The 14,583-nt window shown below is 35.4% G+C and overlaps 1 protein-coding gene across 1 annotated transcript in view; it reads right to left on the bottom strand.

Moving 5' to 3' along the window:
• Positions 1-14,583, bottom strand: part of GRM8 (glutamate metabotropic receptor 8) — a 343,040-nt gene that overhangs the window by 42,515 nt on the left and 285,942 nt on the right. Inside the window, exon 8 of the mRNA XM_062601411.1 lies at positions 2,374-3,309. Coding sequence (XP_062457395.1) covers positions 2,374-3,309 — 936 coding nt within the window. The remainder of the gene's footprint in view (positions 1-2,373; positions 3,310-14,583) is intronic.

Here is a 14,583-nt window from a genome sequence, read left to right as displayed (position 1 = left end):
TTTAGGAAAACAGAAGTGCCCCAAAACATTTTGGAGAAGTTTTGACTACTTTTTATTCAAAAACAAGTGTGTTAAGTCAATGAAATATGAGTTGGAACTACATATGTGTTGTGAATAATGGCATGTTAAATGTTATCACTGTCAGCATTTCAAAAAAGCAACTGCTACTCTTACTCAGTACTTTAACTTCCCCAGTTTACTTTTCATTTCTCTCTGAGCAAACTCAAGCCATATAAAAAAATAATTTCAGGTTTCTAAAATCATCTGCAAAGTGAATAAGCAACTAAGAAAAGCCTGCTTGGTTTATTTCTCCTTTTCATTTCTCTTATTTCTTTGATCTTCAAAAAATGATTATAATATCAAATTTCAATTACAACATTCTATAATGTATTGGTTTTTTTTTTAATTCTTCTTTAGGTGTCATGTATTAACTAAGAAAATGACAAGCAACTTTTTGCTTGACTATATTCAGACAATATATATGTGTGTGCACTAAGCCATTACATTTTTGTTCCATTTAGATAGGTAATTTAATTGTATGAATGCATGAGCTATTGTGATGATGTCCATAAGGCTCTGTGTGGAAACATATTTTTATATGTAGGAAAAGATAGAAGCACTGAGAAAAGAATATTTGAACTACAAAACTACTGTATTAGCATATTAATTTGTTTTTTCTTTCCTTCCTGAAAGTCGTTATCTGAAGAAAAAAAAAAAACTTTTAGATAAAAGTCAACTAATAAGTGAAATGTGTTAGAAGCTGTGTGATTTAGTACAATTTGTGTGTTCACTCTTGGGTTTCATAAAAGAAACCTAACAGAGCTGTTCATTAATCTCTTTTTTAGAGGTCAAAACCAAGTCATCCTTTACTATAAACTAAGGTGAACCAATGGTGTGAATAAAAACTCACTGCACAGTTGTCAGCTAAGTAATATTTTCTATGTCCCAATATCCAGAAATTGTTGTTTCAGAATATGTACTTGCTCTAAAACTGACTGGCCCAAGCTGAAGTGGAATCTTCTCAATAGAAAAGTACCACATCTTTATATACCAAAGTCTTTTTTGACTTGAGCCTATACAAAAAAAGTCAGAAATTAAATTCAGTTCACCTGATCAACTTTTCTTATTTCCATTACCTTGGTACTCAATTTATCATAAACTTCCCCTGACTTTATTTGAAAGATGATGGAAATCAAGTCTGATTCAATTCAGTAAGTCTGCTTACCTTGATTTTTAGTGAGGAAAATGTTTTTATCTGTCATGCTGTCTTCCCCATACATAGTCATCTTCTTGAATCAGCAGGTGCTTTATCAAGCTACAAGGACCTACTCCTTAATTCTGCAGGCAAGAGGGCTATCCCAAACACGGATATGTTAAATCTTTCCACAATTATCAGTACATACCTGCTGAGCTTTTTAGTAAAAGTTAATTTAACTAAAAAATTATTTTTAAAAATATTTTTAAAATCACTTGCTAGAAGTAAAGGGAGAAGAGGTTTTATAAAGGACTGATGACTTAATTTTCTTATTTTAGAGATTTTCCATACACTCTTGAGGACAGATGCTGTTTTTATTGTGCTTTCCTACCTCACTTGTCATATACCCCCCTATCAGTTGGATACAAATCCATGAAGATGACATTTATCTGTGTCTTCCTATTAGAACTGAGAGCAGGAGAGTTAAATGTCTGATATGTTTTATATAGCTCACCACGACCAATATCAGAAAAGAGCCATGTGAACTGAACAAGGAAGAACAGATATCCAAGTCTGAAAGGTTGAATTTCTCATTAAAAGATCAGGGAAATATGTTTTCCTCTCATATAATATTTAGTGAATTATATTTAACATGATTTTATGTGATTTTATATCTATTTCATTCACTCCTTCTATTCTTTTTAAAAAATGCATATGCTAACCTGAGGGAAAAGTAATTTTTTTCTTTCTTCCCGACATTCTTCTTCATTATTTTTGACAAACGTAAGTTGATCTTCCTAGATTTTTGAAATGTAACCATTTCTATCAGATTTGTGGATGATAACAAAGATTTATAGGGCTTCATGTAACAGGCATCATGAAAGGATAATAACAAGCATTAGCAGAAACAGTTATTTAAAACAAGGATATATTGAGAAAATGTCAACATCATTAGGTGTGCAATGTGATACCACAATTGCATTCAATATCGTGTTATAAAATATAGGAAACTTACCTTTTTAACCATGTATTTTACTATCTGTGAATTTTGAGAGTCTGTATTCACGGTTATCATTCAGAATTTGTATCTTGTAAGAGTGGAAGTATTGTAGTGTTATAAAAATTGCCGAATAAAAATAAAAAGAAGATAATATTTGATTCATAAACGTATCACTTACCTTCTCTGCTGATTGGGCTGTACCAAAAAAGATTGGAATAAAAGCTAACCAAATTATGCAGGTTGTGTACATAGTAAATCCAATGGGTTTTGCTTCATTGAAGGTTTCTGGAACCCCTCTTGTTTTAATAGCATATACAGTGCATGTGACCATCAAGAGAATACTGTATCCAAGGGAACAAATAAGAGAAAGATCTGAAATGTCACATTTGAGAACTCCTCTGGCATTTTCTGGTTCAAGTGTCCTTTGCTCTCCATAGTCTACTATGATATGTGGTGGATCAATAGCAAACCAGATAAAGACTCCAATAAGCTGCATGGATATGAGGCTGAAAGTGATCACCAGCTGGGAAGCTGGGCTAATAAATTTGGGAGCTGTGACAGATTTTTTGCCTTGTTCAAATATTCTGTGAATTCTGTTTGTTTTGGTAAGCAAGGCAGCATAGCTGAAACACATGCCAAGTCCTAAAAAGATTCTTCGAAATGAGCAGACTACTGTATCAGGAGTCGCAATCATTAAAAAAGTAATGGAGTAACAGAGAAAAATCCCAGTCAAGAGCACATAGCTGAGCTCCCGTCCGGATGCCCTGACGATAGGAGTGTCATTGTACCGGACAAATGTCACGATTACAAAGGTGGTGGCAATTATTCCAAGAATAGCTATGAAGACGGGCACAATGGCCCAAGGAGAATGCCACTCCAGTTTGATTATAGGGATAAGCTGGCAATCTGTACGGTTGGCATTTGGTCTCTTATTAATGGGGCACAGTTCACAGTTGAATTCATCCACCTGGTAGTGGTACCCTTCACAGCGTTCACAGTGCCAACAGCACGGCACTCCCTTTACGGTTTTCTTTCTTTCCCCAGGTTTACAGGGCAGGCTGCAGACAGATGCTGGATGAGTGTGTTCTCTATTAGCCCACTGCATGTCTTCTACCTGTGGGTATAAAAAATTAATGAGCCTTCTATTTTCCCCCATTTATAATATCCTAATCCTGGCCACAGGTTTGTCATAAATCACTACATGCTGACAGTACAAATACAGCTTACCATAATAAGAAACATGTTTCTTTCCTTTGTATTGACTTTACGAAAGTGTTAAATGATTGTGTCCAATAAATCATTCATTCCACAGGCTTGATGAGTGTCATTAGTTTCTATTTACCTCTTTACTGCTGACCAAATTGACATTTGTAAATATATTTATTGACTCCAGGTTAGTTTAAAAGAAAAAAGCCCTGTATACAGGGCTTTGAAAGCTAATTACATGCAAATATACATAGCAGTAGTTCTCAAACATTTAATTACAAAATAAGACTGTATGAGTTTCAAATTATTTTCTGGTACAGTAAAAGGATAGATTAAAATCTCCATGCAACAGGAGAAAAGATTTGTGAATATGAGATTTAATGTCATCCCTTCCAAGAACCTGGATATTTTATACTTTTTCATTTGCTAAGTTTTGAAATGCACAAGAGTGTTTTGTTTTCATTCCTAAAAGATGAAAATGTTCATACACTGCTTTCTGAATAATAATGATGGGAAAAGATATCATGGCTACATTTCAGTCCTCCTGATTTAAAACTTCCAAAAACATTAACATTCGTAGTACAAAATACATGCATATAATGCAGTCTTGTTTCAAAAATCCTACATTTTTCCACAATGGAGTATTAGCAAAAAAAAAAAAAAAAAAAATGTTTTTCGTCTGCTTATCGATTCTTCCTGTATGCCCCTCAAAACAAAATCTGAATAGGAAACTCATGGACTTAATGCAACTCCTGCTTCACATTATCATTCACTTTAGTCCTAGTTCTCCTTAATTCACCCTGAGTAAAACTGTGTTCTGCAAGAGGTCACATTGATTAAAGTAGAGCAGTCTGCAAAGCAAAGAACTACTTAGAAGCACCAGAATCACTCTGTGTTGCTTCCTTGTTCCACCTTTTATTCGTCTGTGAGGTGGTAGCACTCAAGGACAGTGGACTTCTCCTGTTCTTGCCCTTTAAGTACTTAGCACTTTTATTTAATTTGGACATTTTTTTTTATAAACGAAACAGCAATAACAAAACTTCACGTGTCACGAATGTTTTCAGTTCCTTCTGGAGGAGGACAGAATGGGGACAGCCTATCAAGAGGGATAATTTTGTCTTTAACAGTTTATTTTTCCGGCAAATTTTCAGCAGATTTAAGAGAAAATCACATTGTAGCATTCCCAGTTTCTTTTGCCTTTCTTGGAAAGTCAGAGCACCAGCATGTAGGGTGAATAAAGCAGAAACAAACTGCAGAGCTCTTTGTCCCCACTTCTGCACAGGGTGGGACTTTTCTGTTATTCACCACGCAGAGGTGCAAACAAGGGAGCGCGCAGTAAGGAGACAAGAAATATACAGTCAGTTCTCTGAACAGCCGCTTACGTCCCCAGAGCCATTCAATGGGGCTCAGTGAACCTCTCAGTCAGCCTACAGAAGTTACTGACACAAAACTGTATTTACCCCCTGAAGGATTTTGATAATTATGTGAAATACAGCACCTGGCAATTATTTAAAAGTAAACCATTTAAGTAATTAGCTTCCTAAAAACCATAAGAATCATACAATTGTATGAAACAGCCTTCGTAGAGCTCTAGTGGAGCACTTGACACCTTAAGAAAATATTCACCTCTGCTACAATCTTCTGATTTTAATCACCAGAATTCACAAAGCCTGTGCAACCCCTAGTGTTTAATCTACGAGACAAGACAAGATGAAATCTGTGTGATAACAAAGACATATCCTCCTTCACTGAGTTGTTATGAAGATAAATACATCAAAGCTTGTGAATTAGTCAGATCCTATGATAATGGGGGCAATATGAGGCCATGGGCATTAACTCAGATCTGTGGGTAAGTCTGGATGACTTGGAAAAGAACAGTATTGCCTATTTGTTGAATCAGAGCATACAGTTCAGAATCATCAGGACAATACACAACACCTGACCCAGCACAAAGTTAGAGCAGCGTGGACAGGCAATATCTACGCTGGCAGAAAGCCTAAAAGGATAAATTTAAGGCATCCAATTTTTTAAGACATTTGAACTGGCAAAATGAGTTTATACCCAGATCAGCATTTGATGCCATGAGACTACAGTGTTATCTGGGATTAAGTGCCCTAAAGCTACATTTACTGTATAAATCCACAACCTGGATAGATACAAAATTTCATTTATATCTTTCAGAGTTTCTACCCATGAGCTGAGCAAAATATTTTCCTTTTTATTCTACAAATATCCATGATTTCATACACTTTCATCCTGGCTGAGTTTAAAATAAAAACATGAGTCAAAACTATTCCTGACTGGCAATACTGTATCCTGGTGGCAACAACTGATAATAAATTCCTGTCTCAGAAGGTCACTAATAAAGATTCATAATACCATTGTTATTCTAGTAGATCTGACACATAACCCATGCAAGATATAATTCCCAGCATGGCAGCATAGGTTTATGAATGTTGGAAAACTCACCAGCTAAACAAACTTAACTCTTTTTTTCTTTAATGAACTGTGAATAAAAGAACAATTGGCTGTTAGTCCTGAAATGCTCCAAATCACAATGAAAGCATAAAATAGATCTAAATCAAAGTAGAGAATACTCAAAACGATGGTTGGTGTGCAGGTGGATTTTTAAAAGTTTTCAAATTGTCTTACAATCTTTTCTGAATGACTTAGACTAAACCTACAATTACATTTAGAGCTTTAGGCTGACCTACAGTTCAGAAAAAGAAATTAATAAAAAATTTTATGAGCTCTTGCTCATGAAATTTCTATTCTATTTTTCTAAGAAGAATGATTAAAAAAAAAAAAAAAGGTCTTATAGATTTTTGTGATGGTCATTTTGTCTTCTTGTCCCCAAAACATGAAACATGCAATGTGATTGTGTGATTGGAAGTCCACTAACAGAGAGCTCTAGATGCATAGATAACGGGTCACTTAGCACTGAGGTTGCTTTTAAAAAACCTCGGATAGCAGAGAGAAAATTCTGGAGAGCAGGATATTGAATGGCTTTAACTCTGGAGAGGGTACAAAGACACAATTTCCCTTGCCCTTCTTCATCCCCCGTCATGAGGATCCCCCTCAAATGTGCATCATGTTCAGGGTATAACTACACCGACAAGGCACAAGAAGAACCAATCTGTGACTCCGATTGTTTGATGTTCATGTTGGTCAGTATTTGAAAGGAAAGTCTGAGAAGGGAGTTTGGACTAGTTTCCACTTGATCAGGTGAACTGAGCCCATTTTAATAGGCAGGTTGAATTCCTTTCTTTTTGTTTCAGCCAAAAAGTATCACGTTCGCATTGCCTGAGCACTGCTCCGAAACACAAGCCAATGAGGCAAGCAGGAGCAAGCAGGTTAATTTCAGAAGCGGACTCCATCAAAACCAAAATAATAGTGTTTCCACACCCTCAGACGGCTGCTTAGGCACTGCTGTAACTGAGGCAGAATAGGTAGGGGAAACCCGACCACCGAGTGAGCTCTACTTGCTTTCACTACATCCAGACAGATCTGCTAAAGGTTTCTGTTTATGCAGCCAGCTTCCAAACTTCAGCTTTAATTTTAGACAGGAAATGATAGTAAAAATTGTTAAAATACAAGAAAGAGAAGGAGGATCACCCGAGACATTTGGAAAATACATAATTTTTAGAACTGCTGAACACCAATAATTGTCATCAAATTTAGAGGGAGCTGCTGCATGCTCAGCTTCTGTTGAAAATCAGATTATTTATGTAGACATAAATACTTAGAGGTAGAACTTTCAAAAGTGCCAAGGGAAACTTGTTCAACCTAGTTAATTAATTTAAATGGGATCTAAGTGCCTTAACTGTTTAAGAGCTTTTGAAAATCCCAGTAGACTCCCATCTGCCATTTTCAGCATCTAAATAACTGAGAAAATCTGCTCCAAAGTGATCTAGAAGTTCAAATGCTGTGAAACTAATTTCAGAGGGACTTAGCTGTAGCTACATATTTTTAAACAAAATTCTCACAGAGGAATAAACCTGATAAAGAAGCTAAAAACAGGCAAATGAAAGACAGGAATAAAATTTTCTTCAACCTTAAAAAAAAGAGAGAAAAAGAGTAAGTTTGGCAGTTCTTCATCCCTTACTGCTCAGGACATCTGTTTCTGCATCAGTCTCTACAGCTCACACTCTGCTAAGGCTGTCTGTATGAGTCTCAGGTAGTCTTCAGCAAACTTAGTTTCTAGGAGACTTATTTGTCACTTTAATTTTTATGCACGATTCGCTGTGTGGTCTTCACTATAGTGTAATATATGACAAGGCAAAGTTCAGTATTAAATTCATCATGTAGGTTAGATGAACTGGAATGGTCTAGATCTATATTTATTATTAATAATAGTTTAAATATGATTATTAATTTTATTTGAAAAGTTCCTCTGAATTTTGAAAGGTAAGTGTTTGACTGATGTGCCATCATGGAGTATCTCTCATTCCCCTAAGATAAGGTACCATTTTCTTTTTTTCCAATACTGATTTGAGTGAAAACATCAGAAAGAGTATGACAGCATGTCTGTAAGATATGTGCTCATTTTCTATGAAATACACCACTATACAGAAGAAAATGGCTTCATTGCTATTTAAATAGACATAAAAATTATTCTGTATGAGATATCTGCCCGATAGTCGCAATTTTCTTTAATTTGCAGCACTAAGATTCACAGTTCACTAAACCATTAAAACAGACTGAACGTCATTCCATACCAAAACTGAGTAAACACCTCTATCCTTCTTGAACATTACAAATACAATTTTCTCTAACATCTAATAATAAAGCTAAAAATTAATGAGGTGAGAACGGGCCTAACACAGGATGAGATTTACATGCCACAGTACAAGAAGCACATTCACATTTCTGGCACCTACGTTCCTCCAGCAATCAGGCAACTCATTCAATTATCAGTGCCCTCAGCAACGAAAGGAGGTTGATCAGAAAATGCTGTTAATGAGTTGCTTATCATTTTTTGAACCATTTTTGTATACAAGAACACTTTTTTTTTTCATTCTTAATGATCACAGTAAAATTTATCACTTAGTCACATAATCCAGCAACCAGTGATAATACAAAGTGCCTGGACAGACTTCAGAGAGTATATATCAAGGACATGGCTAGATAACATTTAGCTGTTTCAGATTATATTATATTATCACTTATAGTAAATTCCATTTTTAAAATCTTACCTCACAGCTACATATTTATTCAAAAATTATCAAAAATACGTGTTTAAAGATAATATTGTAATGTACAGAATTATACAAGTTCAGGACAGAGGAAACCACACTTTAACTGTGCCTTTTGTAATGCAAGCAGTGCATTCAACCAGAATCATATGAACAGGCTAAGGTTTTATTTTGTAGTCAGGTAGCCAAGTGACAGCATCAGAGCTGTCACATACTGCTTCATATGTCTTCAGATCCTGAGTTATAAAAATGATAAAGAATTGAAATGTCACCTATGCCTGTTACTAAGAGTTATATGTATTTTTGTTTCAAGTTCCTGTAAATATTTCTTTTCTGACAAAAAGGTTCATCATTGGAGCATAGCAAGCAAACTAAGGTATTTTGGTCCGACATTTAGCTTTTTAATTTGTATAATGCATCTATTCGTACAGTAAAAGTTCTAATCTCTGATGTACTTTGTCCAAGCATGTAATCTGAACCATAACACACTGAAATTAAACTGAAACTGGTTCAATTAAAGTGAATTCATTATGAGTCTAAATATAATGATCATTGGATTCCATCTGCCAACCAGATTTTATCCCTCTAGAGAAAAGCTGGATATACTTACAGGCTAAACTTACAAACGCTTAAGAAATAATGTGGAGAAGGGAAGAAATAAGTCAAGGAGAAACAATATTCTGGAATGAAAATTATTGGAAATGTAAAAAAAGAAAGAGAATAAATCTAGATTGTCAATGGCAGTATCAAAACACTATCATTACCAAATTTGCCATAACTACTGAGAAATGTTAACTCTACTAGCTACATGTGGCTGTTTTCTTGCCAACTTAGATGACATTTTCTGGAATTTCAGGTATAGATATTCCTAGAGGCTTGCAAGTAATATAGAGTCCTATCTTTCATACATTTGACAAGAAGTTTGAGAAACTTAATTAAATGCAATGGTCATTAAAGCACGAGTCTGGAATACTACATGGAAAATCATTATCTCCTTTTTCTCTAGGAACAGAAGCACAAGTTGTTGTTAGGACCCAGATGGAAGCTATTTCTCCTAACTATTAATCCACCTGCTCAAAATGCCTCCTAGGCACACTGTTTACCATCTGTATCTCATAGTTTCACTAAAGGAAGAATTAGGACAGTTATAGTTACTGTAATTTACATTTGAATATACATTTATGTACATATGTATGTCCGTGTATATTTATGCATGTATGATTTAAAATGTTCTTGATTCCTGAAACGAAGGCAATATTTCTACTATTTGAGACCAGAGGTACAGAATGGTTAATCAGTTTTACTCTCTAATGTCATTTGCTTAGAATTAGCGTATACGGCTGTGATATAATCTGACTTTCCTAGTGATCTTTGGCAAATTATTTACCCTGCTTGAACCTCAACTTTGCAATTGCTGGAGGGAAGTGTCATGCACCCAAGAACTGTGGAGACACTTAAGTAAGTTTAAAAGGACCAGTGGAGTCAAGTACATTCCCTGCTTTGACTTGCCAGATACAAGATTTGTTAATACGCATGAAATAATAGTTGGAAAAAACACATTTTATTCTCAAATGCCTGGGGAGCACCCTGGCACAAAGTGCAGGGACTAGCAGGTCTTCAGTAAACAGCTACTGCAGTGGATAGTATCCTACAGCAATCTAGCAGGCACCTCTCTTCAGTGTAAGCTAGATTTTTTTTTTTTCTTCAATGTATGAATCTTAATTACTATTAAGGTACCTGTTGCTGGAGATAGGCTGTTTATTTTCAAATGAGGGCAAAAAATCCAACTATTTCCTTAATAGTATTTTGTCTCAGAAAAATTCTATTCAAGATAATATCAAGAGACTTTGGAGTTTTTGGAAGTGCTATTTTAAAAATATATTATTACTATGAACGGATCATAGTAATCCGTTGATCACTATGGATGATCAGTGGATCAGACTGCAAATGAGCTTTCCAAAGTTATTCTTTATGGAGACCTTTTTCATATACACAATTTCTATTGCAAATCATCAATCAGAATTCATCACATGACTTGCAAGTATTTGATATGTATTTACAGAGATTTTAACGACCATTTTGGTGTCCTATGGCTATATAACTTATGATGTATGTATAGAGATTAAAGTTATAATGTGCTACTAAGGTGCTACACAGCAGACTGTGCCATAATTTTACTTATAATTAAACACATTAAAAATCCCCCACTCCAAAAGCACATATCAGAATTGGATATATCTTTATGAATAAGATTATTTTGTGAGAAAACCATTCTCCCTTCCCTTCTTGTCACGTGACACATTTTGACCAGCTCTAGTACTTGGACCACAAGGACCACAAGTACTTGGACCACAAGGCTTGGATGTAAAATGTTTCTCCCTGCAGCTGATCATGCAGAAATAGCTTGTAAGAAAATATTTAGTTCTTTGAGAAAGTAAAGAAAGCTCAATTCTGGCAAAGAGTTCCTTAATGTCCTTTTCCTTGTGCTTGGGAAAACTTCTTAGTTCTGCTTAAGGTCCATGTCATCACCAGTTTAACTAGTTGCTTCTTGATGAAGCTTTTAATATCCATAACAAATATGCTCCCTCCCAAACCTATTGCTCAAATTTGCTGCTATATATGTTTGAATCTAGCCTATCCCATGTCCTCCAGAGCTATTAAATTTCCCTGCAAGCTGTGTCAGATGCCTTTTATTCCCAGTGGTGGTCAGGTTCTCCCCTACTTTACAGCTCAAAGTAAACAGAAGAAAGATAAGGGGTTAAGTACAAATACTATACGACTTAAAAGGAATCTTATACAGATTTATCTTTTCTTTAATTTTAAGTCTCTAGTTAATTCACTTAAAACTGCTTGAATAAATCCCATCTTTTCATTCAGAAATGGTCACTATGAGATGCTTTAATCATTCTGTCAGTTTAAAGGAGAGCTTGTCTACCAGCACAGGGTGCTTAGAAATTCTGTTCCCAAACAAACACTTTCGTGAAGGTCCAGTTGATAGACATATGACTTTCAAAAATGAGGCATTGTGTATTGGGCCAGAACTTCATTAGGTTTAGATCAGTCCACTGACTTCAGAAAAGTTATGCTGAAAATGGCAAGGTCCATATGTATTTGATGTTACCTATGGAAATGACCTGCCTGCCTCTTACCTTTATTACTTTAAACTAGAAATTAGCCAACGAGGAAAAAAAAAGAAAAAACAGTTCTTTATGAAAAAAGATATTGACAAGTTAGTTTTATTTTTAATCCTGCCCCATTATTTTTAAATAGCTTAAATTATTTCCTATTTCTTGATCAGTGGAAAAGATGTGAACATGAAACTGATGAATGAATGTCTCTAAATGCCAGCCTGTCCAACATTTTCTGCAAAATAATATCAATAATAATAACATAAATGATATATTGCTTATTCCCACAGTGCTCACAGACCAAGACCTCAAGTGTACTAAAGCCTGTAAAAGTCTTCAAGAAAAAATGATTGTCTTAAGCCAGAAAAATTTACAGTCAAAATATAATATAAAGGACATCAGAATATCAGTGGAACAGATACCAATAGAAAAGTATAATAATTAAAAAGTAAGTATAACAATAAAAAAGTAAGGTGACACTCATCAATATGATAGGAGTCATAGCATAAATCCAAATAGATTTAAGCTTTTTGAGGCTATCCTAGCAAAAAGGATTTTTAATGACTGAAATGAAAGAAGAGAGCAGGACAATTTTGCAGATAATCTATCCAAGCACTAGTGGCAGAAAGACAGAAAGCACAACAGTAATGACTTCAGCACCAACCACTCACAGAATAATAGAAAACAGAGCTGAAGGATCATGTGGTCCCACAACATTTAACCTCTGAGCAGTGTTTCAGCAAAAAATGAAGCACTTGAAATTTTGAGTAAAGTTGTCCTCACCTCTGCAACCCTATACTGTAACTGACTGTGACAGGGGAGAAGAAAAAGCTTGGATAAAATGTAGGGATCAAGTTTACTTCCCTCTTTTCTCAAGAAAAGAATCACTATACCTAAACCATTACTAACACTTTTGTCTAACCAGTTTTTAAAAAAATGGTAGTTATTGTATGTAGGGCATTCTACTCAGAGGCATCAGAAAATCCTAAACATTGACATGTAGATTTTGACATTACCTTAAGATAGATTCCCCTACAGTAATCAGCTCCTTCCAGTGAAAAGTCAGATCTTTCTACTATAATCATTTTCTGATTTTCAGCACTTCATAAGCAAAGAAAATCATACTGTCCCATTACATACAGTTGCAGTCAGATAACAAAATCAAATACAGAAAATTTAAAAGTCTGAACTAGTTCAGAACTGGCAGAAAAGAGACTGTGTTTTAAACTGAAATCTTTAGCAGCAGGGGGGAAGAGCTCTCTGCCATGTCTATGCTGCTGCTTAAAATGAAGAGTCAGTAATTAAATGGAAAACTCTGCAGAGAGACTTAGTGATCTGGCAAGCACAAAAACAAGCATGTGGAACAAGTTTAAGCCAGAAAATACTGTAGAGCACATTTACTTAGGGGGAAAAAAAAGTCTTGTTGCTAAGGTTGCAGTCAAAAGGAGAGTACTTCAGAAGGTCAGAGCTTTTTGTATGGACTGAACATAGCAAAATTATTCCTAGGGTATATAAAGAACTGACTGAGGAGAGAGAAAGCCATTGAGACCTCATGGAGGATAGTAAGGTATAGAAAAATTGTAAATGGTAAACTTAGTACTTTTGTTCAGAAAAGGGAAAAAGAAGCAGCCAGGGAATTATCAACCAGTTGACTTAACTTCAATTAACAAAAAATTAACAAATTCAGTAACTGAAACAAGTAAACAAACACACTTTGAATGCACAGGAAAAAACAAACAAGACAAATAACAACCAACAAGGATCTGTCAACAACTAGTTGTCAAATTTCTTTCTGTGAGAAGGAATTCATATTGCACCCTCCCTTATAAGCAACCTATTGAAACAGATTTGGGCCCTAAAGATTGGGTTCAAATTCTATCAAAAACCTGTAGGAAGAGAAAACATGTCACTGAGATGCTGTTAAGGTGGAAGAGGGTGGAGGGTGGGATCTGGAAAGGGTCTAATCTTGATCTTCTATTATTCAATACTTGAACTTAACTGTTCGACAGAGTTTGTTAGAGTAAGTTGCATAGTGATCAAATTTGGGCAATAATACTGACCTCGAAAAGGCTGAAGCTATGCTGAAGGACAGGATGCATTTTCGAAATGATACTATCTAACTGCAGAGAGTACAAAAAAAAAAGACCATGTAGGTTAACAGGGACAACTGTGATCTATAAATTTAGGTAGCACAATATACGACAGGAGGTACAGAGAGATAGAAGCTTTTCAAAGAAAAAGATCTCATAACGTGTTGAACCAGCAATGTAATGTTGTTACAAAAAGGGCAAATGCCATCCTGAGAAACACAGATAAAATAATCTTTCCCCTCTACTCTGTACTTGTGAATATATGAAATGATGTTTCTCCTCTACTCAGTGGTAGTGAGACTTCAGCCAGAGTGCTTTCTGAAGGCTAGATCATTATGAAGGCCAGATCCTCAGTTAGGATGAGAATCAAATGGGGACTCCAGAGAAAATCAACAGGAATCAGAAGTGTGCCTAGAATACATGATCTATGAGACAAAATTGAACAAATTGAGGTTGTATAGTCTAGAGAAATAACACAGCCTGGGGGGTAAAATAGCAGTCCTAGAATACATAAGGAAGGGGAGGTGCTCAGTACTCAAAGTCGTGAATAAAATAAGAAGTAGTGCACTTAAATTACAGCAATGAGGATAAAGCCAGATGTTATGAAACATTTCAGAGTGATAATGGTAGTTTAAAACTGCAAGAGAATGCCTTCTGAGGCTGTCAAGTCTTCATCCTCGGAACGAAGTAAGTATAGACAACATTACCTTTATGCAAGACCTAGATGGTCCCCTGAGCTTTTAGCTCACCTCTTTTAGCTGTCTGCTTC

This window comes from Rhea pennata, chromosome 1 (assembly GCF_028389875.1).
Source record: "Rhea pennata isolate bPtePen1 chromosome 1, bPtePen1.pri, whole genome shotgun sequence".
In the NCBI taxonomy this organism is placed as follows: Eukaryota; Metazoa; Chordata; class Aves; order Rheiformes; family Rheidae; genus Rhea; species Rhea pennata.
The sequence above is the reverse complement of the archived record's forward strand: the minus strand, read 5'-3'. Positions and strand labels throughout refer to the sequence as shown.